Here is a 22,525-nt window from a genome sequence, read left to right on the forward strand (position 1 = left end):
AGAATTATTCGTCGCTTCTCATATATAATTTGCAAAACATTACAAAATCCAGAATATTTAACTAAAATTTGTACGAACCTTATAGTAAAATCTAACTCCACTTAACAACCTCTGCTAAGTTTTTCACACAAAAAAAAGAAGAAAAAAAAAATCTATATTCTTTCTCGTATTGTAAAATCTATATTCCTCTAAACCCTAAACCCTAAATCCAATCCGACCGGTGTTTAAAAAAATAGGTACGAATATCTGATATTTGAGTATCCGTGTAAATATAAATATGGATATAATTTTATGTTTCAATTATATAAATATAGATATATACCATATATTTTAATATATATTATGAAAAAATTATATGAAAAAATTAATTTTGTAGTTGATGTCATATTACTCGAACTCTATTATAATAAAGGGGAATTTGGATCCATGCCACTCAAAAATGGTGAATTTAAAAAAATGCTACTCTAAAATTTTCCTTTTGCTAAATGCCACTTCAAATCACATTTATTATGAAAATTGCCAAAATTAACAAATTTTTATACATTTGTAATAAAAAAATAAACAAAAAATATTGTATTTTGAGTAGTATTTTCGTATATTCCAAAAATGTCCTCACAGTAACCCATTAAGTCCGATCCGATCCAAAAGAAATGGTGAGCCATCTCCTCTCTTCCGTCGAGCCTCTCCTCCCAATCGCCTCTCTTCCGTTGAGCCTCTTCTCCCAGTTGTAGCCACCCCAATCGCAAGGGAAATAAAAGAAACGAACTATAACCACCATGCAAAGGATCGATCAAGAACAAGCAGTACCAGGGGCGGATCCAAAGAGGTCCAGGGGTAGGCACTTGCCTACCCCTGGATTATGAATTTTTTTAAAGATATACTAGTATTATATGTTAGTGCCTACCCCTGAATAATGTTAGTGCCTACCCCTGATCCAGAAGAAAAGAAGAAACATGGTCCAGTTGAGATTTGCACCATGAATGGAGAAAAATCAAGGGGAAAAGAGAAGAATTTAGGGGAAAATGAAGAAGAATACGTTGTTTGTTCATAAAAAGAAAGAAGACAAAAGGAAAGAGAAGAATATGACATGTGGGACCAACATTTACAATTTAATTTAATGGGTCAGCTTTTGATTTTTATATTGGGCCTTATCTAATTTAGTGTTTATTTTAAGTGTTGTGTTTCAATTTTGATCTGGGGCGCAAGTCCTTATGGCTCAACAATCTAGAGGCATTGGAATTAGTTTTTATTCATTCAATATAAAATATTGTAGTTTACTTTTAATTCTATATTATTTATATTAGTAAATATTTGAGTCTTGTCCTTTGTATTATTAATTAAAATTATATAAAACATTTCTTATTTTTCTAAAACAAAACATTTGTTTTTTCAAAAAATTCGAGACAATCAATCAGTACAAGGGAATAACCACAGGGCACTACCTCAGAAAATAGACCAATTTGTTGAGTGTAATAATTTGTCTTAACATTATTTTTGACAAATTATTTTTTTTATCAATTTTTTCTATTTTTTTTAGTTCAAAACAAGCTTCTACAAACTATAACCATGTTTGTAATATCTTGTGTGTTTAAAAGAAAAAAAATATAAAACTTATTTTAAATTATGAATTTTAAATAAATTTCAACATAAATAATCATGTCATGATTTTAAAACTAAAGATAAATAATTGTGTCTATTTTTTATGCTTGTTTCGTATAGATAACTATTTCTTTATGTATAAATTTTAAATTTGAAAATGTGTGCATTTTGTGCCTACCCCTGACTGAAATTCTGGATCCACCCCTGAGCAGTACAAACAAAATCCATCTTCTATGTTAGCTGCAGCTAGCTTATACTTAATTTCTTTTGTAATATAATTTGGATATATATCGTACTTGCTCGATGCAAGTAATTTGGATATATATTATACTTAATTTATGTTCATAGCTTCATCTGGCAAGGAGAAAAAAAAATTTGGATCAAGGTTATTTTGATAACTTCAATTATTATGTAAATTGTTAATTTAAAATTATACATTAATATGGTATTTGTGGTATTTTTTTTAATAAATGAGATTTGAGGTGGCATTTAACAAAATCAAAATTTTAAAGTGGCATTTTTGAAAATTCACCATTTTGAGATGGTATGGAACCAATTTCTCCTATAATAAATATCTAATCCAATCTATAACCATATTCAGATCCGTTTAAACAACGTTCATTTTAACAGCACTCAAATTATATGTTTTTATTTTTTTTTATTTTCATTCTGTTGTTTGCGTTGTGTGAAGTAAAAATAACGCCGTCCATATCTTTTAGCTCATGCACACCCACAGAATTCACATCCTCTCAGTTTACCGGACTGAGTCCAATTGAATTGGACGGTCTAAAATTATTCTTTTTAACTTTACACGAATCTCAAAGTGAAAATAATACTGTCGCCGTCGCCATCCCGAGAAAGAACCGGCTGAGATTAAATCTGGACCGTCCGTTTCAATTGTGTTCAATCACGTAGCTGGGTGGATACGGTCCCACGCCACAGCATGCAATTTTTCCAATCTTTTCGGATTGATATCCGATTGAAGCAACAACCCGCTAGTGGTGTCGTGTTATCCATCTCCTCTCAGTCCTCCCCCATTTCACGACACTCTTTTATCAGCTCATACGACTGTCAACAATGGCGACAACCGCCTTCTCCTTCTCCTCTCTCCGACCAGTCTGCGCTGGAGCGCGCTCCAAGCCACGTGGAAACCCGAAACAAAAGACTACTCCTAAAAAACCCAATTATAATTCCATCACTACCACTAGTTCGAGTAATTCTCAGCCATCTGTACTACCCACTACATACACACGCCTCCCTTTAATGGACGACGATATCTCCAGTGATTCGTTCCCAATGGAGATTACCATTGATGAATTCTCTGCTCTGGGTAAGAAACCCAAGAAGAAAGGACCGCCAGCGAAGAAGAATCCATCCAAAAAGAGCATGAATGCATCTAGATTCGTCCAGGAGATACTAGACGAGGAGGAGGAAGAGGTAAATTTGTTCTATTTTTACACCAACCTGTAAGTATTAGTGTGTTTTGGAGGTTACTGGTAAGTTGCTGATTACCAATCTTACTGGTAACATGCCTGATTTTGACCTAACCTGTACGCTGACTGGTACATTGGTATCAAGCACAACCTTGACCACTCCAACAGGGATGCTTCAACTGTTTATTCTGGAGCCATCATAGTATAACTACCGACTAAATCCATGTTCCTCGACCTTTTTTTAAATACGTACAGGATATTGATATAGAAGAGGATGAGATATTTCTTGATCCAGGCTTTGACATGAAAACTGAGACTAATATTACTCAATTTGGCGAAGAGTTGGAAGATGAAGAACAGGGTGAAATAGAAGATGGAAAGGAGAAGGGGGTCCCGGCTGTCATGAGGTGCTTCGACACGGCGAAGATATATGCCAAGGCTGGGGATGGTGGAAATGGGGTTGTTGCATTTCGGAGGGAGAAGTTTGTGCCGTATGGTGGGCCCTCTGGTGGGGACGGAGGCCAGGGAGGTCATATTTATTTGGAGGTTGATCCTTCTATGAACTCTCTGCTTCCCTTTAGAAAGACATTGCATTTCAGGTTTGATTATATAGTTTTGTACTTTCATAGTTGGTGCAGATAATGGAATGTCATGATAAATTGAAATTTAAAAACATAAAATGTATTGATACAACAACCCAAGATCTTCCCATATTTTTGTCAGGTTAATTATGAATGCCAAACATGGCACTTATGTACGCAAATTATGTTACTAGGTACTTCCCTTTTGAGGTCCTTTTAGTGGCTTACACTTGACTCAACCTACCTTTTATAACCAGATAAAGTAGTAAGGTTTGCGGTTGTTTACATATAAAGTCCTTTAGGTGTAATTTGACCTGTCTGGTTGCAGGGCAGGGAGGGGGCGGCATGGGCAGGGGAGTAAACAAGCAGGGGCAAGAGGGGAGGATGTGGTGGTGTTGGTCCCACAAGGTACAGTAGTCAGAGAAGCAACGAAAGGCAAGGTTGGGGAAGGTGAGGTTCTTATGGAGTTGTTGCGACCTGGTCAAAGGGCGCTACTTTTGCCAGGTGGCCGTGGTGGCCGTGGTAATGCATCGTTTAGGTCTGGAAACAATAAGATACCTAAGATTGCTGAGAGAGGTGAAGAAGGCGCTGAAATGTATATATCTTTTTTTAATTAGTTTTTCATTACCCATTTCGCTCAATGATCATTCTATTGTTGATTCGAATATTTGAGGTTATACTGCAATCTTGAAAATTTTAAAAAATGAAATAAATAAATTTCTAATTACAAAAGATCAGTTAAAAAAAGATATCAGTAGAAAACCCTCAAATGCTACTATTTAGTTGTATTTGACAGATGTTTCTAGACTATCATTAAATGTATTATTTCTGCTAATAGAAGGCAACTCTTCTGGCACATGTACCATACAACATTGAATTATTCTAATCTTTAGGGTTTAGGGTTTTAGGTAGATAAAATTGTTCTCTGCTGTTTGACCATCTTTTCTTCTTGTTGCAGGTGGTTGGATTTGGAATTGAAGCTAGTTGCTGATGTGGGTATTGTAGGGGCCCCAAATGCTGGAAAAAGTACATTTCTAAGTGCAATAACTGCTGCTGAACCAGAAATAGCAAACTACCCCTTTACAACATTACTCCCAAATTTGGGAGTTGTCTCACTAGATTTTGATGTAACCATGGTTGTTGCTGATCTCCCTGGGTTACTTGAAGGAGCACATCGGGGCTATGGTTTAGGCCATGAATTTTTACGTCACAGTGAGAGATGCTCTGTCTTAGTAAGTCTAATATTATAAATCATTCTATTTAAGTACCAGGTGTCAGTACATTCATGTACCTGGTAGTTGAGTGCTAGGTGTATCTGGTACAAGTTCATACGTGGTGTGTACACGCGCACACGTGGGAGAGAGAGAGAAACCAAAAGTGCAAGACAAAATTGTGCTAGATCATAACAAACCCCTGATGTTTGGTTGCGGACTAAAGTTAAGGAGGCCTGACTTGGTTATTCTGATTTAGGCCAGCTTATATTATTCATGTTTGGTTTAGGTCTAACGAAGAGTGAGGGGTAAATTTTGCAAATAATCACTGATAGTGGGCACCGGACGCAACACAAAATTAGGATACCTGGGGAGTTGGTTTAGTTTAGGCCAGCCTAACTTTAGGCTTACGTCTAATTAGGCCAGCCTATTTAATGCTCGTTTGGTGGAATAACTAAGGCCCAAACCCCTTATTCCATGGTTTAGGCCTCAACCAAACATGGTGCTAGAGATTAAGTGGGGCCAGCTGCTAACAGACTTGACATTAACATGTTTCTCTTAAATTGTAACAGTAGTAGGGATACTTGTAGATTGCTCGTGATCACAAATATGAAGATTACTTATTTGTTAGCTTTTGATTTGTTTAGGTACATGTCGTTGATGGATCAGCTGAGCAACCAGAGTATGAGTTTGATGCTGTCCGATTAGAGCTAGAATTATTCAGCCCAGCTTTGGCAGAGAAACCGTATATTGTTTTATTTAACAAAATGGACCTTCCGGAAGCTTTTGAGAAGTGGGAATCTTTCAGGGAGAATTTGCAAAGTCGGGGATTTAAGCCATATTGCATCAGTGCACTTAATAAACAGGGGACGTATGAGATTGCATGCACTGCATATGAGCTGTTGCAGAAAGAAAGGAGAGAAAAGAAAGAAATTGAAGGTCACGCTAATTTCTCTATCATTACATCTGCAATGCAATCTTAATTTTTCAAATAATTTCAGTTCAACTATTTGCACTAATTTTATTTCACAAATAATATCGCTCGAACTACTTGCATGGTGTACTGGCAATGGACTATAGTACTAATTTACTTTTTTTAATTCAATGGTCAAATGCTGGTATTTGGCTTTCATTTGTTTTATTATGCAAATTGCCCCCTGATCATTGCCATTATTTGGTATTGGCAAGCTGATCAGCGAATTGTAAATATAATCAATCTTGGCCTCTCCAGCCATTTTTCTCATTTCTTACTTTTTATTTTTATTTTTTATAAATTGACTCTTAAATAACTAATACAAAATTTATTTTGCCTTAGCAGAGTGGCAAAATCCACAGGACCTGAATCATGTCGCTGATGCAATAAAAAGGGAAAGGAGCGCATTAATGAGTGATTTTGAGATTATTCATGAAAATAACTCAAACAAGTGGCATGTGGTTGGAGCAGGGATCCAACGCTTTGTTCAAATGACAAACTGGAGGTATCCATTCCATTGTGAACAAAACTGTTAATCCATCAAGGCAAAGAACTCTTACTGAAACATTCTTATTATATATTTATTATTCTGATCTAGATACTCAGAATCACTAAGGAGGTTTCAGCATGCACTGGAGGCGTGTGGTGTATACAAAGCTCTTACCAAGAAGGGTGTTAAAGAAGGCGACATAGTTATTGTTGGCGAGGTAATACCTTTGATTTCCTAATTATACAAGAAAATTTATGTATATAAATGGTTCATCTGCATTGTATTTTGTCAGATGGAGATGATCTGGCATGATGAGTATGAAAAGGAAAGCTCTGCAAGGTCGAGGAAAAGAGACGAGGGGACGATTAAAGCAAAGTCAAGTAAAAGAGATGAGGGGAACATTAGATGGCCAGAATTCGGCTAGAAAACATTGTTGAGGCAATGCAAAGAAAAAGTGAGAATAACCATCTTTTTTTTTTCTGAATTATGTCAATTTTGGTGCCTTATAAAATATTATTATGCAGTTTTCTCTGCATTTAAGTATTTGATTTCTGCAGGAGTTTGCTGAACTTTGGAATAATGTCCACAGATAAGCGGCAAAACGGTTCTCGAGTTATAACTAATAGAGAAGACAGTAAAAGGACCATCACAGGAAATGTATTATGATCTGGCTTTCAAGAGAATACAGATAGGGAATAATTTTAATATAATTTTTGTTATCTGTTCAATTAGTTCTTCAAGAAAGAAATCAAGTTGATTCTTTTTCATGGAAAACAGTGTACTGGTACGAAATTATATCCTGAATGTAGGGGTGTTAACATACTGTATATGGAAAAACTCTAACAAGATGCTAAATTATAACCTGAATTTGAATCTTGTTCCTCTATAGCCTCTTCCGTAGCTTCAGCTCCCCCCTCTCCCAATCAACACCTCCTTCTCATAACCCTTGTTAGATCGGTACCAACCAGTCTCGACACCTAGACAATTTTCCTTGTTTAAATCGACTAAGTTTTACTGTCTGTTCTAAAGTTTGTCATTGCATCTTTACTAGTCTAGTCTCAGCAATAACACTAGGATGTTAAAATGTACCTGATATAATACCAGCATCATAAGGCTTGAAAGCAATAATTGTTTTGATGCCTTTTAATCTAATTTGAAAGAATGAAGATCCCAAAAGTTTCCTTTCCACCAAGTGGTTGGTAATTACACGTTCAATATTTGTTCTTAACATTCTATTTTGTATGGAATTTGAGTTGTTCAAAAATTCAATTATTCAATGATACTTTATGGTTCTTGAACAATTATGTAAATTTTCATTTCTAATGACTATTCATGCTGAATAAGGGAAATAAATCTGTTGTTATTCCTTTGGGATAACAGGATGCTGAATAAGGGAAATAGATCTGTTGTTATTCCTTTGGGATAACAGGATCCTGTCATTCTTCATTCAGCCATTCAATTTTTTCATGTGCGGATCTCAACAAAGATTTTTTTTTATACACGAATCTCAATGAAATTGAACGGCTTGATGAGGAATAACAGGGTAATGTTATCCCAAAGGAATAACAACAGATTTATTTCCCTGAAGCACAAATTTCAAAACAAATATTTTCTTAGTTTAAATTATGTGAAAAATTATTGCTAAAATTTTCGACATATTGAAACAATTATTTTCATAAAATTCCAGAAAATACTTATTCTACAAGTTTTTACATACTGTCACAAAAAGATCCCTATTCAGGGAATGTTGAATAATTAATTAATTACAATGTATAATAATGAAAAGTTACAAAACAGCCCTTGAATTTACCAGAATTCGGTCAGAATATCACAGAACACTGAAAATTTACTGCAAAGACCCTGGAATTTACCGAATTGATCTAGAACAGTAACAGAACACTGGAAAATAAGAAACAGTCATTTAAACTGTCAGATTTTTATCAGGTTCACACCAGAAGTGTCATAATTTACTATGCAGCCCATGGATTCATGGAACTAGCGTTTTACAAGATTCACATCAAGGAAATGTATCGAACAGTATCAACCTTAAAAAATCATTCTAATTTTCATAAACATCAATCATTTTGTAATCAAAAGAATTGCAGTTATGATGATATATTTAATCAGGTTTATTGGTCAATTATGACGATACCAGTTTCAAAGAAACATTGTTCAGTAACCAAAAGAAGGTGTAACCCTAATCGCAATCAAGAGTAAAAAAATATTTTTATCTGACGCCAGCAAGAACAATTAAACCCTAAATCCATCAACATACCAACAAATCCATCAACTTGATGTTCAACAATTAATTAAGGAATTAAACAATAGAATAGGGTTTAGGGTTTAATCATGGGATTAATTGAATGCAATCATGGGATTAATTATATTTTGGTTTCTTTGCAGCACGTGCTTTAGGTGATGAGTTGACGGTCCCAGCAGCAGTCTTTCTAATTATAACACCATCATAATGTTTTCTCTTGTGGCCACCTAAGGCTTGGCCAGAAGGGAACTTCTCATTGCAAACGGTGCACACGTGCATCTTCGGTTTTGAAGAGTAGGACTCGGACACTTGCACGACACCATGAGCTAGAAGAACCAGTGCTTCTGCGACTTCCACCTCCAACGGGCTGAAAATGTACTCGGAGGTCGGAGCATCGTCAGAGATAGTGCTGCTGAGGGTGACTGGTGCGGTGATAGCTGATGCAGAGACCGTATTGAGAGGAGGGAATTGGCGGGGTTGGCGCTTGGACCGCAACCCTTTCGTCTTCTTTGGTTTAATTTCTTGGTTGTCACTATCCATGGTTCTCTCTCTGCAATTGAGGGTTTGGAAAGAACTTGGATGAGAGAAAAACGATAAAAAGAGTGGGTATTTATATGAGCAGTCGACTCAACAGTTGAAGATTCCTCGTGAGCGAAAACAAATCGCATTAAATGAAGAATATCTCTCTCCTCCTTATTAAGGAGCTTAATGTCTAGATCCTGCAAGGGTCCTGATTTACTGTTTTTTTGGCAGAAGAATGCTCAGCCATTGAATTTTCAGATCGCATCTTTTTTTGATTAAATACACCATTTTTCTGTGTAGAAGTTTAAATTCAGTTCAAATTGGACTCGTCACACGTATTGTCACACATATTGTCACAAGTATTTTTATTCTGCACTGTTGGATCTGAATCAAAAATCGTGCAGATTTAATCTCAGATGGACAAATTCTTTCGCTGGGACGCTTGTTGTTCGTCCCCGTCCCTGTCCCCGATCCCTTCTTTCCATAGAAAAAGAAAGAGAAAAAGAAACCGAATCGCCTCAGCCATCTCCGCCATCTCTCTTGCTCTCTCACCTGACCCGCGCCGAGCCATCTCTCCCCCTTTGGCTCAGACCGATGGCCTCCCCCTCTCTTTCTCTTACCTGAGTACCAAGCACAACCCCCTCCCCCCGCAATGCTTAAAGCTGGCGTTGTTCGGCGCCGCCCGCCGTCTACGCCGCCTTGAACAGCCTCTACAACATCGATGGTGGTCATCGCGCCATTGTCTTCAATCGGATCGACGGTATTTAAGACAAGGTCTCCGATCTCTTCTCTTCCTTCAATTTTTGTTACGGAATCGGTGTCGGTAGAGTCGAAATAGCAAATGAAGTCTTAAGAGGTGTTAGGTTTTTTGATTTGATTTCATAATCGTGGTTGTAGAAAGGAGTTGGTGTCAGAACCTGTAATTATTCATTTTTTATTTTTTAATTTGTGCCTTTTTCATGTTAAGTCTTGTAGTTGCAATTTTTTTGGGACAATTTTATTTCTATTTCCCACTGATGTTGTATTGAATTGCTATTTGGTTCATGTGTTTGTAATCTCAGTTTGTTGAAGAAGAATATTATTTTTGTTGTGATATATTGCATCTTAGAAAAGCAACCTTACCTTATAACACACTTAATCAAAACTCTAGCAGTGCATAAGTCAATTAGCTTATTTCTTACCCATAAACGATTCCCTTTTAATGGTAATTGTTCGATAAAAATTTAGGTTTTGTTGCTCAAGGCTTCAGCATTAAATATGCTGATATCTCAATCCACTGCTGAAGGAGTATTTAACACCCTATCAGAAGGGCTGCGATCACGGCAGCAGAGTGTCGCCAAAATTACTGAAATGATCCATGTAAGTTTTGTCATGAGTAATTTTCAATTTTTCATTTTACCATGCAAAAACACTCCTTGATTTTCAGTATTTGCGAGCCACAGAGAAACCACCGACCTTAAGAAATTATCAAGCGGAATTATTCCATTCAAGTACAGGATTGCTTTATATTGAATTTTGTATATGGGAATGATGGTAGTTCTTTATTACTTTATACCAAGTTTTTTCAATTCCTGATGTTAGATTTAGGGTTTTCATGCAAATAGTACAAATTGGGGTCTAAAATTTAAACTTGACCTTATTAATATTTGTTAATTTATATCCATGAAAAGTAATTTTAGATATAAAGGAGCATTAAGAGATGGAGATTATAACTGAAGATCACTCTACAAAAAGGTTGGTACCAGTCAATTATTTTATGTATCTCCTAATTATAATAGTGTTGAGAATATATAACTATAAGGGTATTTATGGAATACTGGCCAAATCAGTGTTGAGAATATAACTCTAAGGCCCCGCTAATGATTAGGGGCATGTGAAATCTGAACTAAGGGTTAAGAATTAGAGAGGGGTTTGTCGGATGCCCAAATCTTCCTTAGATATAGCTTAAGGAAGATTTCAAGTATCATTACTTGCAAAATATTGGATTCTTTTTTCACTGAATGATCAGGCTCTCTGTAGAAGTTAGAATGAACTGAGTTGTTTGCAAGAAATTATATCCTGCTTTTCAGGAATAGGCAAAATGCAATTAGTATTTGCATTCACGTTGCCAATCAAACTTCTTGACTAAACTTGAACAGGATGTTGGAAATAATGTGCATGAAAATTGAAAATCTCTTCAAAGAGTTTTGGAAGTATGCAACAATGAACTGATACAGAATTGGAATCATGACAGGTACGGGCTGGATGAGGGGACATTGAACCAGACAGCTGGTACAGAGGTGAACCAGTACGAACAGGCACTTATGTGTGACTACCCAGCTAATCATAGTATTGGATGGAGAGATCCTGGTTTTATACATGATGGCGTCATGAAGGGATTAGAGAATGGAAAGAGATATTACTACATAATTGGAATCATAACAGGTACGGGCTGGATGAGGGACATTGAACCAGACAGCTGGTACAGAGGTGAACCGGTACAAACAGGCACATATGTGTGACTACCCAGCTAATCATAGTATTGGATGGAGAGATCCTGATTTTATACATGATGGCGTCATGAAAGGATTAGAGAATGGAAAGAGATATTACTACAAGGTAACTATTTAGTATAAGAAAGAAGTTCCTTTTTTTTTTGTTCACTTCTGTGTAGAAGATTATATAGACACTCATCTAAGGTCTACTTATTAATTGTGTAACTGGTACTGGTACCAACGATATGTCTTGGTAGCTAAATTACCAGGCTGCATTTTCACCTATTAGCTATCATATTCTGGTTTTTTTTTTTGCTGTGCTGTCAGGGATAGATCAAAAGGGGTTTCAAAAATGAAGACGTGGCAGGTATGCACAAAGACCCAATTATCCAGGTGCCCACCTTGCTATTTTGTCTTTAAAGTTTGGAAAATGATATTTATAGGTCTGTTTATCTATAAAGAGAATATAGCATTTTGTTTGATGAATTTTGTGGTTATAAATTTTGAAAGAGGGTGATTTGGCTGAGTGAATCCAATATCTGAGTACCGATCACATGTTGATGTTGTTAATAGCCACAAATGACACTACTTTCAATCATAATTTATTATTAACCTCTCAATATTTGATTCATTAGTAAAAGCCCAGATAGAGGTGACAGTAGACCTCAACTGATGCCAAAATATTAAGCTGTTAAGAAATTTCACTTGCACTGGAAAACTTCATATCCTCCGGTTGAATATGCATCCTTGTTGCATCTAATGTTTTAAATTTATTGACAATTAACTGTTTTATTTTCAGGGACTAAGCTTTACACAAGAAATGATGTTAAAACCGACAAGAGCATTTTCAGGTGGTTGCCGAATGCGCATAGCACTTGCACGTGCTCTATTTATTGAACCTGATCTTTTACTTCTTGAACTAAGGGTAACTTGTTTTTATTATTATTCTGGAATAACATCTGATATATGGTATGTCTTTTCTTACAACTTAAATTTCTATTCCTTTTTTTTTATTTGCAGAACCATCTACATCTCCACACTGTCTTATGGCTGGAGTCATATCTGACGAAGTGACCTAAAACTTTTATTGTCGTTTCTCACGCCAGAGAATTTATTCAACACATCAAGTTAGCAAATATTTTTCAGTATTGATCAAGTAAAAGTGCAGATCTTTGCTGCACATATATGGATACAAGTATTGTATTGGATACGGTGTGATACAGCAAAATCCAATTTTTCAAAATTATAAGATATGATACATATACTTGTCTAAAAAACCAGTAAATTTGGTCCCTAAGTACATTTTCATATATTGATCCATTGTACGGACCAATATGTGCTATGCATAATACCATAGCCTCATTCAACTAACTTTTTTACCTCTTTGTTGATAGTAAATGGTATCTCAATTATAGTATGATAAATCTGTCCTGGTGGGATAATGTTACCAGTACACAGTACCTAAATTGGTTCAGTGGTATTTAGAAATCAACTATTACTAGATAGAGCATAACAGAGGGAAGGAATTCTCATTTTCTAACTTTATTTATAATTTGGATTTAGAACGAATCTATTTGAATATCATTTATAGATATTATTGAATTATTATTTTTTTATTAAAATATATTTTCAATTAGAGTAGTTATAAAATATCGAATTGTGCGGCTTAGTTAGAAATAATTGAAAACACGTAAAATGGATAAACAATTCGTTTTTAAAATTTTATAAATAAATTATGTATCTAAATTATAAAGTAACTAAAATATATTAAACTAACAATATAGTTTAGTAATAATTGCACAATTTACATATTTTAGTAAAATAATAGCATTAGGAAATTTTAATAATAAGTTAACATTCGAAACCGCATTTTGACCGATTTAAAATAATTAGAGTTGAGTTAAAATAAATCAAATAGGTAAGTAATTATGATCTATTAATAGGTAAGACACGTTTAAAATTTACGTAACTAACGAATAATTATTTTTGCGAATATTTTGATATTTGAATTTTTACAAGCAATATATCTTCAAATTAAATTATTAAACATATAAATTATTTTATGATTAAATTAGATTAATTTAGATCAAGGTGAATGATCAATATATGACAAACTGATAAATTAAGATTAATGCTAAGTTCCTTGATTAAAACAGTTTGTTTACTATGTGCAAACTCAACATGCTGTGAGGTGCTACCAAATGTGGTGTCAACGTATTGCAATTACTGACTTCAGTAGCTTTTAGGTTGTTTGTTTTGTTTTAACTTTGTATGTTTATGGCTTTTATTAGATAATGCTATATTTTTTTTCTTCCTATATTCAATTCAAATATAATATCTTTGGTTTACATTTAGAGATATTTTTTTTCTCTATTTTTTTATCATAAAAAAATACTTTAGTAAATTAGATTTTCTACTACATAATTTGCTACCGTTGTTGTGCACGGGCACGATTACTAGTATATCCTTAACTGCCTTGCGGCCCCACGCGCAGTGGAATGGATGGATCCGGACTGTTCTAATTTTAACATTACACAAATCTTTAAACAGACTAGCTCTCAATGATATTTATAGATACCGAATTGCGGAATTGCGAATTGAGTTTGATCCGGCTGAGATTAATTCAGACCGTCGATTTATCATGCAATAGTCTCAGGTACTTGAGAATTATGCGGACTCTGCGCAGTGCCTACTGAATTTAGATCACCCCCAGATACTTGACTCAAGCAAATTACAAACAGACGGTTCAAGACTCTTACTTTAACTTGGTATGAATCTCAAAATAGACCCCATATAGTTTCTACAAGCTCCGAATTGATTTTGATCTGACTAGAATTAATCTGAGCCGTCTGTTTGTAATTTGCTTGAATCAGGTATCTGAGAGGATACAGATTCGTGGCCACTGGCCAGTGAGTCATGATCAATAAGTTTTGATATTTTAATGGATATTAATTTGCAAAGATTCCCGGCCGTTAACGGGTTCATGCAAAATTAATTCCCGATATCTCAGAAAAAAAAGAATAGACATAATTTCAGGAAAATACAGAACCAATAAACATATATACCATGTTATTGTTCATCTTTTCCCGAATGAATTTTAAAATATTGGTATTAATTAATGAAAAATATAATTCGCCATTACCATAATAAACAAACTTCATAAATCAGCACATCACATTGCAATTATTTTTATATCTATGACTCTTTATTTATGTAAGATCAATGTAGGGCTGACAATGAGCCGGCTCGGTCTGAGCTAGACCAAACTCATGGCTCGCTTGTTTTAACAACGAGCGAGTCATGAGTGAGCCAACATTAAGATCTGACCAAAAGAAGTGACTAGTGGCTTGCTTGTTTTGACAATGACTGAGCCAAGCTAGCTCGTGAAAACTAGTGGGCCAAAAGCCCAAATGTATTAGATAATGTATTATAAAGTCAATTGCCATAAATTAAGTATTAAGCTTGTAACTAAATTCTTAAATACTAAAATACTAAATCTTCAAATTCATACAAATATAGTTTATAAAATAAATTCATGCATATCAATTTACAAATTCATACTTGGACGAGCTAGCTCGCCAGCGAACTAGGCTCCAGTTCAAACTTGTTAATTTTGAGTCGAGCTAGTGATGAGCTGACTAGCTTGTTAATAGCTTGATCCACGAGCAAGCGAGTTGTTAGTGAGCGAGTTAGATGCGAGTTAATATTAATTCACGAGCTATGAGTTTTTTTCCCACTCCTGGATCAAAGAGACAAAATCTCGGTTTCACATTCACTTATAAAAATGATTTACATGACAATTTTTTTTTTAATTATATTAAAATTAACAAAAAATACGTTTAGCTTAAATTCTGACATTATAAGCATGATTACTACGGTACAAATATCATACATATGCAAGTGATTTAATTAGCAAGTGATTTGAATTTATCAACGAATCAAAATGAACGATACTTAAATGACATCAAACTTTAATCAATACTTTATTAATATACCCAACAACAAACGTATAGTTTTTTTTAGTCTTATTTCAATTGATTTGACAAAAAAAAATCAAGATTGTTAAGATAAGTTCTTGTCAAGCGATCAATCGCTTTCACTAATTGCTGAAATTATCATTGTTCCAAAAAAGAAATTCTTGCTCATTGAATGATTTATTCTTTTATATAAAGGGCAATAATACTATGATATAAATGTATACTAAATCATTCTAATTTTCATAAACATCAATCATTTTGTAATCAAAAGAATTGCAGTTATGATGATATATTCAATCAGGTTTATTGGTCAATTATGATGATACCAGTTTCAAAGAAGCATTGTTCAGTAACCAAAAAAAGGTATAACCCTAATCGCAACCAAAAGTTATGATTAGGGCAAGAAAAATGATTTTAAAGTCGATTAATCCATTACCAATATCTGAAGCCAGCAAAAACAACTAATGACCAATCAACCATGAACAAATTATGACAAACAAATCCATCCAATGAATGTTCAACAATTAATTAAGGAATCAAACAATAGAATAGGGTTTAGAGTTAGGGTTTAACCATGGGATTAATTATATTTTGGTTTCTTCACAGCACGTGCATTAGGTGATGAGTTGACGGTCTCAGCAGCGCTCTTTCTAATTATAACACTATCATAATGTTTTCTCTTGTGACCACCTAGGGCTTGGCCAGAAGGGAACTTCTCATTACAAACGGTGCACACGTGCATCTTCGGTTTTGAAAAGTAGGACTTGGACACCTGCACAACACATATTTCATATTTATTTTTTCGAAAAGAATGTTTAGAGATACATTCACATCACACATTTCATATTTATTTTTCCAACTTAATTATGCTATTATTAGTACATTTTCTATTGAAAACAATGATTGATCTTATTTGTACACCTTAGTGGTTAAGCATCAATTAAGCCTAAATGCAAGTACTTAGTGACATACTAGAGCATTTGGTTTTGAGAGGAGGTGATGAAACTTTTTGAGCTTGGTTATGTTTTAAAACAAGCAACATTTATGAAAGCAATGATTCTCAATTCAAGCCATGGTTCTGGTGTAAGTCAAATTCAAGCTATTACCCAATAGTTATATGCTGATGTTTCCTAATTTGAGAAGTCTCAAACTCGTAATGTGCTTCTACGAATATACAAACCAGATTTTTCAATTAGCAACACTAATATACAAACCAGATTTTTCATTTATACATGAATATACATCAGATTTAATTTACACGAATATACAAACCAGATTTTTCAATTATAAAACCTAATATTTACAAACCAGATCTTAATGAAACCAGATTTTACATGAAACCAGAATTATAACAACACAACAATTCATACACTAATTAACAGTGAGATTTTGCAAAAAATAAAAAATTCACCCAAAAATTCAAAAATTCTGACTTTCCAAAATCTGATAAAATTAGCACCTGAGATTTTGCAAGAGGTGTTGCTGACAGCACCAGTCGACAGATCGAAAACTCCGTTGAGGTTGACAGCACCAGTCGACAGATCGAGAGAGGCAGAAGCGCAGTGGAGAGTGGGGGAATCAACAAGATGGGCTTTGAGAGAGAGGGAGAAGAGTGGAAGGAGAAGCGAGATTTGAGAGAGAGAGAGCGACGGGAACGGTGGTGGCACGCGCGACGCAGAGACGAGCGAGAGTGAGGGAGAAGCAAAAAATAATGGCGGGTTAGGGTTTGGCACGAGCTCTGACGCCAGGGTTTTTTTCGCGTAATAACACTTTCTGCGACCGGGGAGGGCGCCGGTCGCAGCAACTGTCGCTGATAATGCGTCGTCGCATTTGGTTTTTGTGTTTATTTTTTTTTTTGGGAAAAAATTATCATCTGCGACTAGTGTCATCCTCGGTCGCTGATACCGATCACTGATACTTTGTTCTGTTGTAGTGCCATGAGCTAGAAGAATCAGTGCTTTTGCGACTTCCACCTCCAACGGGCCAAAGGTGTACGCGAAGGTCAGAGCATCATCAGAGATGATGCTGCTAACGGTGACTGGTGCGGTGATAGCTGAGGCGGAGACCGTATTGAGAGCTGGGAATTGGCGGGGTCGGCGCTTGGACCGCAACCCTTTCGTCTTCTTTGGTTTAATTTTCTGGTTGCCTCTATCTATGGTTCTCTCTCTGCGATTGAGGGTTTGGAAAGAATTTGGATGAGAAAAAAACGATGAAAAGATCAGTGGTTATTTATATGAGCACTCGACTAGAAGTTTATTGGCTTTCGTCTAATTATAGGTTATTCTTTTGTGGGCCCACTCAACAGTTCAAGATTCCTCGTGAGCGAAAAAAAATCGCATTAAATGAAGAATATATATCCTTAACTGCCGTGCGGCCCCACGCGCAGTGTATTTCGTCTTTTAATTTACTGGGATATTCTCACGTGCGCCCCCACGCGCAGTGGAATTCACATCCAATGTAATATCTGAGGTGGAATGAATGGATCCGGACTGTTCTTTTTCAATTCGATCCGGTTGAGATTAATTCAGACCGTCGATTTATCATGTAACAGTCTCAGGTACTTGAGAAGACGGACTCTGCGCAGTGTCCACTGAATTCAGATCACTCCAAATACTTGACTCAAGCAAAATGGAACCCATATAGTTTCTACAGGCTCCGAATTGACTTTGGTCTGACTAGAATTAATCTGCAAAGAAAAATTAACTTAGCGACTCATTCGAGATAAGAAAAATCTCATAATTAGCTTTCTTGATTTTGACCCGTAAACGGTCGGATCGTAGGCGCTTACCCGTAAACGTATCAAACTACCGAAGAAATTAATATAAACACGTCAAGGCTCAAGTCCAATTCACATCCAGATCCATTACCAGTATTGTTGTGTGTCATATATTTATTATTAATTTTCAACGGTCTAACGATAGATCAAATGGATATATTTTAGTGTAGAATAAGACAGTACTGGCAAACCATACCAGGAATGTTCAAATCTCCTTTTTTTTTTTTATACATTATATTGTCAATGAATCCAAAAAAAAAATTAAAAAAAATTATATTGTCAATTATCTTATAATAAAAAAAAATTAAAACTGCTAGATATAATCCATATTATTTTCTCTATATCTATATAATATATACACTGGAATATGCTAGCATGCTATGCATAGCATAGAGCCCCTCCATGCAACGCCTTGGATTTCGACTTTTCAAAATCCTAACGGTCGATCCGAACCGTTCATCTTGTTCTCCATATTAATATGTGTTTGGGGACCAAATTTTACATCTTTTGGAATTTTTTTACTATTTCTTTAGATATATTGAAAATCGCTGTTTTCAGCAAATCTGGACCATAAAAAAACAGCGATTTTCAATAAATCTAAAGAAATAGTAAAAAAATTCCAAAAAATGTAAAATTTGGTCCCCAAATACATATTAATATGGAGAACAAGATGAACGGTTCGGATCGACCGTTAGGATTTTGAAAAGTCAAAATCCAAGGTGTTGCATGGAGGGGCTCTATGCTATGCATAGCATGCTAGCATATTCCTATATACACTTTTATTTTTATTTATATAAATTATATCAGTACATTTTCATAAGTTTTTTTTTTATAATAATAAAAACAAAGTTGAAATATCACAATATAGATTGTATCTAACAATTTCGTTTTAACATTTAAGATTTAAATTTGAAGTTATTAAAGTTTTAAAATGAAGACTCGAGTGAGTCATGATCAATAGTTTTGATTTTAAAATGGACATTAATTTGCAAAAATTCCTGGCCGTTAACGGGTTCAAGAAAAATTAATGCCCAATATCTCAGAAAAAATAAGGACAAGGGAGATAAAAGAATAGAAATAATTTCATGAAAATACAGAACCATAACACAAGTAGAACACTAGTAGAACACTCCAATTGAAGGTGCCTGGAGCACTCTAGTAGTGTATTTATATGGCAAGATAATAGGACATTTACAACCCTAATACAACACACCAATTGAAGGTGTTTAGAGTACTCTAGTAGTGTCTCTCGATGGCAAGATAATAGGGCATTTACAACCCTAATACAACACTTCAATTGAAGGTGTTTTTAGCACTCTAGTAGTGTCTCTATATAGAATCCTAATAGGGCATTTACTACCCTAATACAACACTCCAATTGAAGGTGTGTGGAGCACTCTAGTAGTGATATAGCAAGATAATAGGGCAACCCTAATACAACACTCCAATTGAATATGTCTGGAGCACTTTAGTAGTGACTCTATATAGCAAAATAATAGGGCATTTACAACCCTAATACAACACTCCAATTGAAGGTGCTTTGAGCAGTCTAGTAGGGTCTCTATATGACAAGATAATAGGGCATTTACAACTCTAATACGACGCTCCAATTGAAGGTGTTTCGAGCACTCTAATAAAGTCTCTATATGGCAAGATAACAGGGCATTTACAACCCTAATACAACACTCCAATTGAAGGAGTTTGGACAACTCTAGTAGTGTATATGTCATGATAATATGACATTTACAACCCTAATATGACACTCTAATTGAAGGTGTTTGGAGCACTCTAGTAGTATCTCTATATGGCAAAATAATCGGGCATTTACAACCCTAATACATAACTCCAATTGAAGGAGTTTGGAGCACTCTAATAGTGTCTCTATATGACACGATAATGTGGCATTTATAACCCTAATACAACACTCCAATTGAAGTTGTTTGGAGCACTCTAATTGTGTCTCTATATGGCACGATAATAGGGCATTTAAAACCCTAATACAACACACCAATTAAAGGTGTCTAGAGCACTCTAGTGGTGTCTTTATATGGCAAGATAATAGGGCATTTACAACACTAATACACCATTCTAAATGAAGGTGTTTAGGGCACAATAGTTGTGTCTCTTTATGACAAGATAAGGGCATTTACAACCCTAATACAACACTCCAATTGAACGTGTTTGGAGAACTATAGTAGTGTCTTTATATGACAAGATAATATGGCATTTACAACACTAGTAGAACACTCCAATTGAAGGTGCCTAGAACACTCTAGTAGTGTCTCTATGTGGCAAGATAATAGGGCATTTACAACCCTAATACAACACACCAATTGAAGATGTTTAGACCACTCTAGTAGTGTCTCTCTATGGCAAGATAATAGGGCATTTACAAGCCTAATAAACCACTCTAATTGAAGGTGTTTAGGGCACTATTGATGCGTTTCTATATGACAAGATAATATGGCATTTACAACCCTAATCCAACACTCCAATTGAAGGTGTTTGGAGCACTCTAGTAGTGTCTATATATGGCATGATAATAAGGCATTTATAACCTAATTACGCAACTCCAATTGAAGGCATTTGGACCACTCTAGTATTGGCTTTATATGGCATGATAATAAGCCATACAACACTAATACAACACTCAAATTGAAGGGTTTGGAGCACTCTAGTTGTGTCTCCATATGGGATGATAATAAGGCATTTACAGCTCCAATACAACATTACAATTGAGGGTGTTTGGGGCACTCTAGTTGTGTATCTATATGGAAAGATAATAGGACATTTACAACACTAATACAACACTCCAATTGAAGGTGTTTGGAGCACTCTAGCTTTGTCTCTATATGCCAAGATAATAGGGCATCTCCAACCCTAATACGACACTCTAATTGAAGGTGTTTGAAGCACTCTAGCTATCTCTATATGGCAAGATAATAGGGCATTTAGAACATTAATACAACACTCCAATTGAAGGTGTTTGGAGCACTCTAGTTGTGTCTCTATATGGCAAGATAATAGTGCATTACCAACCCTAATACAACACTCCAATTGAAGGTTTTTGGAGCACTCTAGCTGTGTCTTTATAAGGCAAGATAATAGGACATTTACAACTCTAATACACCACCCTAATAGTGTCTCTATATGACAAGATAATAGGGCATTTAGAACATCAGTAGAACACTCCAATTGAAGGTGCCTGGAGCACTCTAGTAGTGTCTCTATGGCAAGATAATAGGGCATTTACAACCCTAATATAACACACCAATTGAAGGTGTTTAGAGCACTCTAGTAGTGTCTCTCTATGGCAAGATAATAGCGCATTTACAACGCTAATACACCACTCTAATTGAAAGTGTTTCGGGATCTATTGATGTGTCTATATATGGCAAGATAATAGGGTATTTACAACCCTAATACAATACTCCAATTGAAGGTGTTTGGAGCACTCTAGTAGTGTCTCTATATGGCATGATAATGTGACATTTTCAACCCAATTACGACACTCCAATTGAAGGCATTTGGTGCACTCTAGTTGTGAATATATATAGCAAGATAATAGTCCATTTATAACACTAATACAACACTCCAATTGAAGGTGTTTGGAGCACTCTAGTTGTGTCTCTATATGGCACGATCATAGGGCATTTACAACCGTAATACACCATTCTAATTGAATGTGTTTGGAGCATTCTAGTTGTGTCTCTATATGGCAAGATAATAGGGCATTTACAACTCTAATACAGCACACCAATTGAAGTTGTTTTGAGCACTCTATTAGTGTCTCTATATGGCTTGATAATAGGGTATTTATCACCCTAATACAACACTCCAATTGAAGGTGTTTGGAGCACTCTAGTAGTGTCTCTATATGGCATGATAATAAGACATTTATAACCCAATCACGACACTGCAACTGAAGGCATTTGGTGGACTCTAGTTGTGTATCTATATAGCAAGATAATATGACATTTATAACACCAATACAACACTCCAGTTGAAGGTGTTTGTGTCACACCCCGCGACCACGGGTCGTAACAGTCCCCCGCCGTAAGCATACAACGCCGTGTATGCTTACAAGGCTACTCACATTTCAAACCAAACAACAAGCAATTCAAACAAGTTTCTAATATATATATCAGAGTACACAGTCTGGTCAGCATATAATACAACAAAAGTATCTCATCCGGATACCAACCACGAGGCCTACCCTAAATCTATAC

General features: G+C 35.4%; 1 protein-coding gene and 1 long non-coding RNA gene across 3 annotated transcripts; both read left to right on the top strand.

The window, feature by feature from the left end:
- Positions 1 to 2,562: 2,562 nt before the first annotated feature.
- LOC144555477 (putative GTP-binding protein OBGC1, chloroplastic) lies at positions 2,563 to 7,035 on the top strand. Of its 2 annotated transcripts, none has more exons than XM_078303817.1 (9): positions 2,563 to 3,036; positions 3,288 to 3,631; positions 3,942 to 4,208; positions 4,572 to 4,845; positions 5,472 to 5,763; positions 6,143 to 6,302; positions 6,396 to 6,504; positions 6,580 to 6,741; positions 6,845 to 7,035. In XM_078303817.1, the coding sequence occupies exons 1-8, from the start codon at positions 2,677 to 2,679 to the stop codon at positions 6,709 to 6,711; spliced, it is 1,938 nt and encodes a 645-aa protein (XP_078159943.1). In that variant the 5' UTR covers positions 2,563 to 2,676; the 3' UTR covers positions 6,712 to 6,741; positions 6,845 to 7,035. The 2 variants fall into 2 exon arrangements, with proteins under 2 accessions (XP_078159943.1, XP_078159942.1); XM_078303816.1 differs by having other exon boundaries at positions 6,877 to 7,035.
- Positions 7,036 to 10,801: 3,766 nt separating this feature from the next.
- On the top strand, positions 10,802 to 12,807 carry LOC144556095 (uncharacterized). The gene is made up of 4 exons (XR_013512211.1): positions 10,802 to 11,667; positions 11,871 to 11,936; positions 12,343 to 12,468; positions 12,564 to 12,807. It is a non-coding gene; the product is annotated as an uncharacterized LOC144556095 (long non-coding RNA).
- The last annotated feature ends 9,718 nt before the right edge of the window (positions 12,808 to 22,525 follow it).

The sequence above is a fragment of the Carex rostrata genome, chromosome 6 (assembly GCF_964058835.1).
Source record: "Carex rostrata chromosome 6, lpCarRost1.2, whole genome shotgun sequence".
Lineage (NCBI taxonomy): Eukaryota > Viridiplantae > Streptophyta > Magnoliopsida > Poales > Cyperaceae > Carex > Carex rostrata.

Excerpts from the sequence above, each read along its gene's own strand:
- LOC144555477 (XM_078303817.1), top strand. The coding sequence starts at position 2,677 with ATGGCGACAACCGCCTTCTCCTTCTCCTCTCTCCGACCAGTCTGCGCT. Across the intron at positions 3,037-3,287 it reads TAGACGAGGAGGAGGAAGAG|GATATTGATATAGAAGAGGA; the intron begins GTAAATTTGTTC and ends AAATACGTACAG. Across the intron at positions 4,209-4,571 it reads GGTGAAGAAGGCGCTGAAAT|GTGGTTGGATTTGGAATTGA; the intron begins GTATATATCTTT and ends TTCTTGTTGCAG.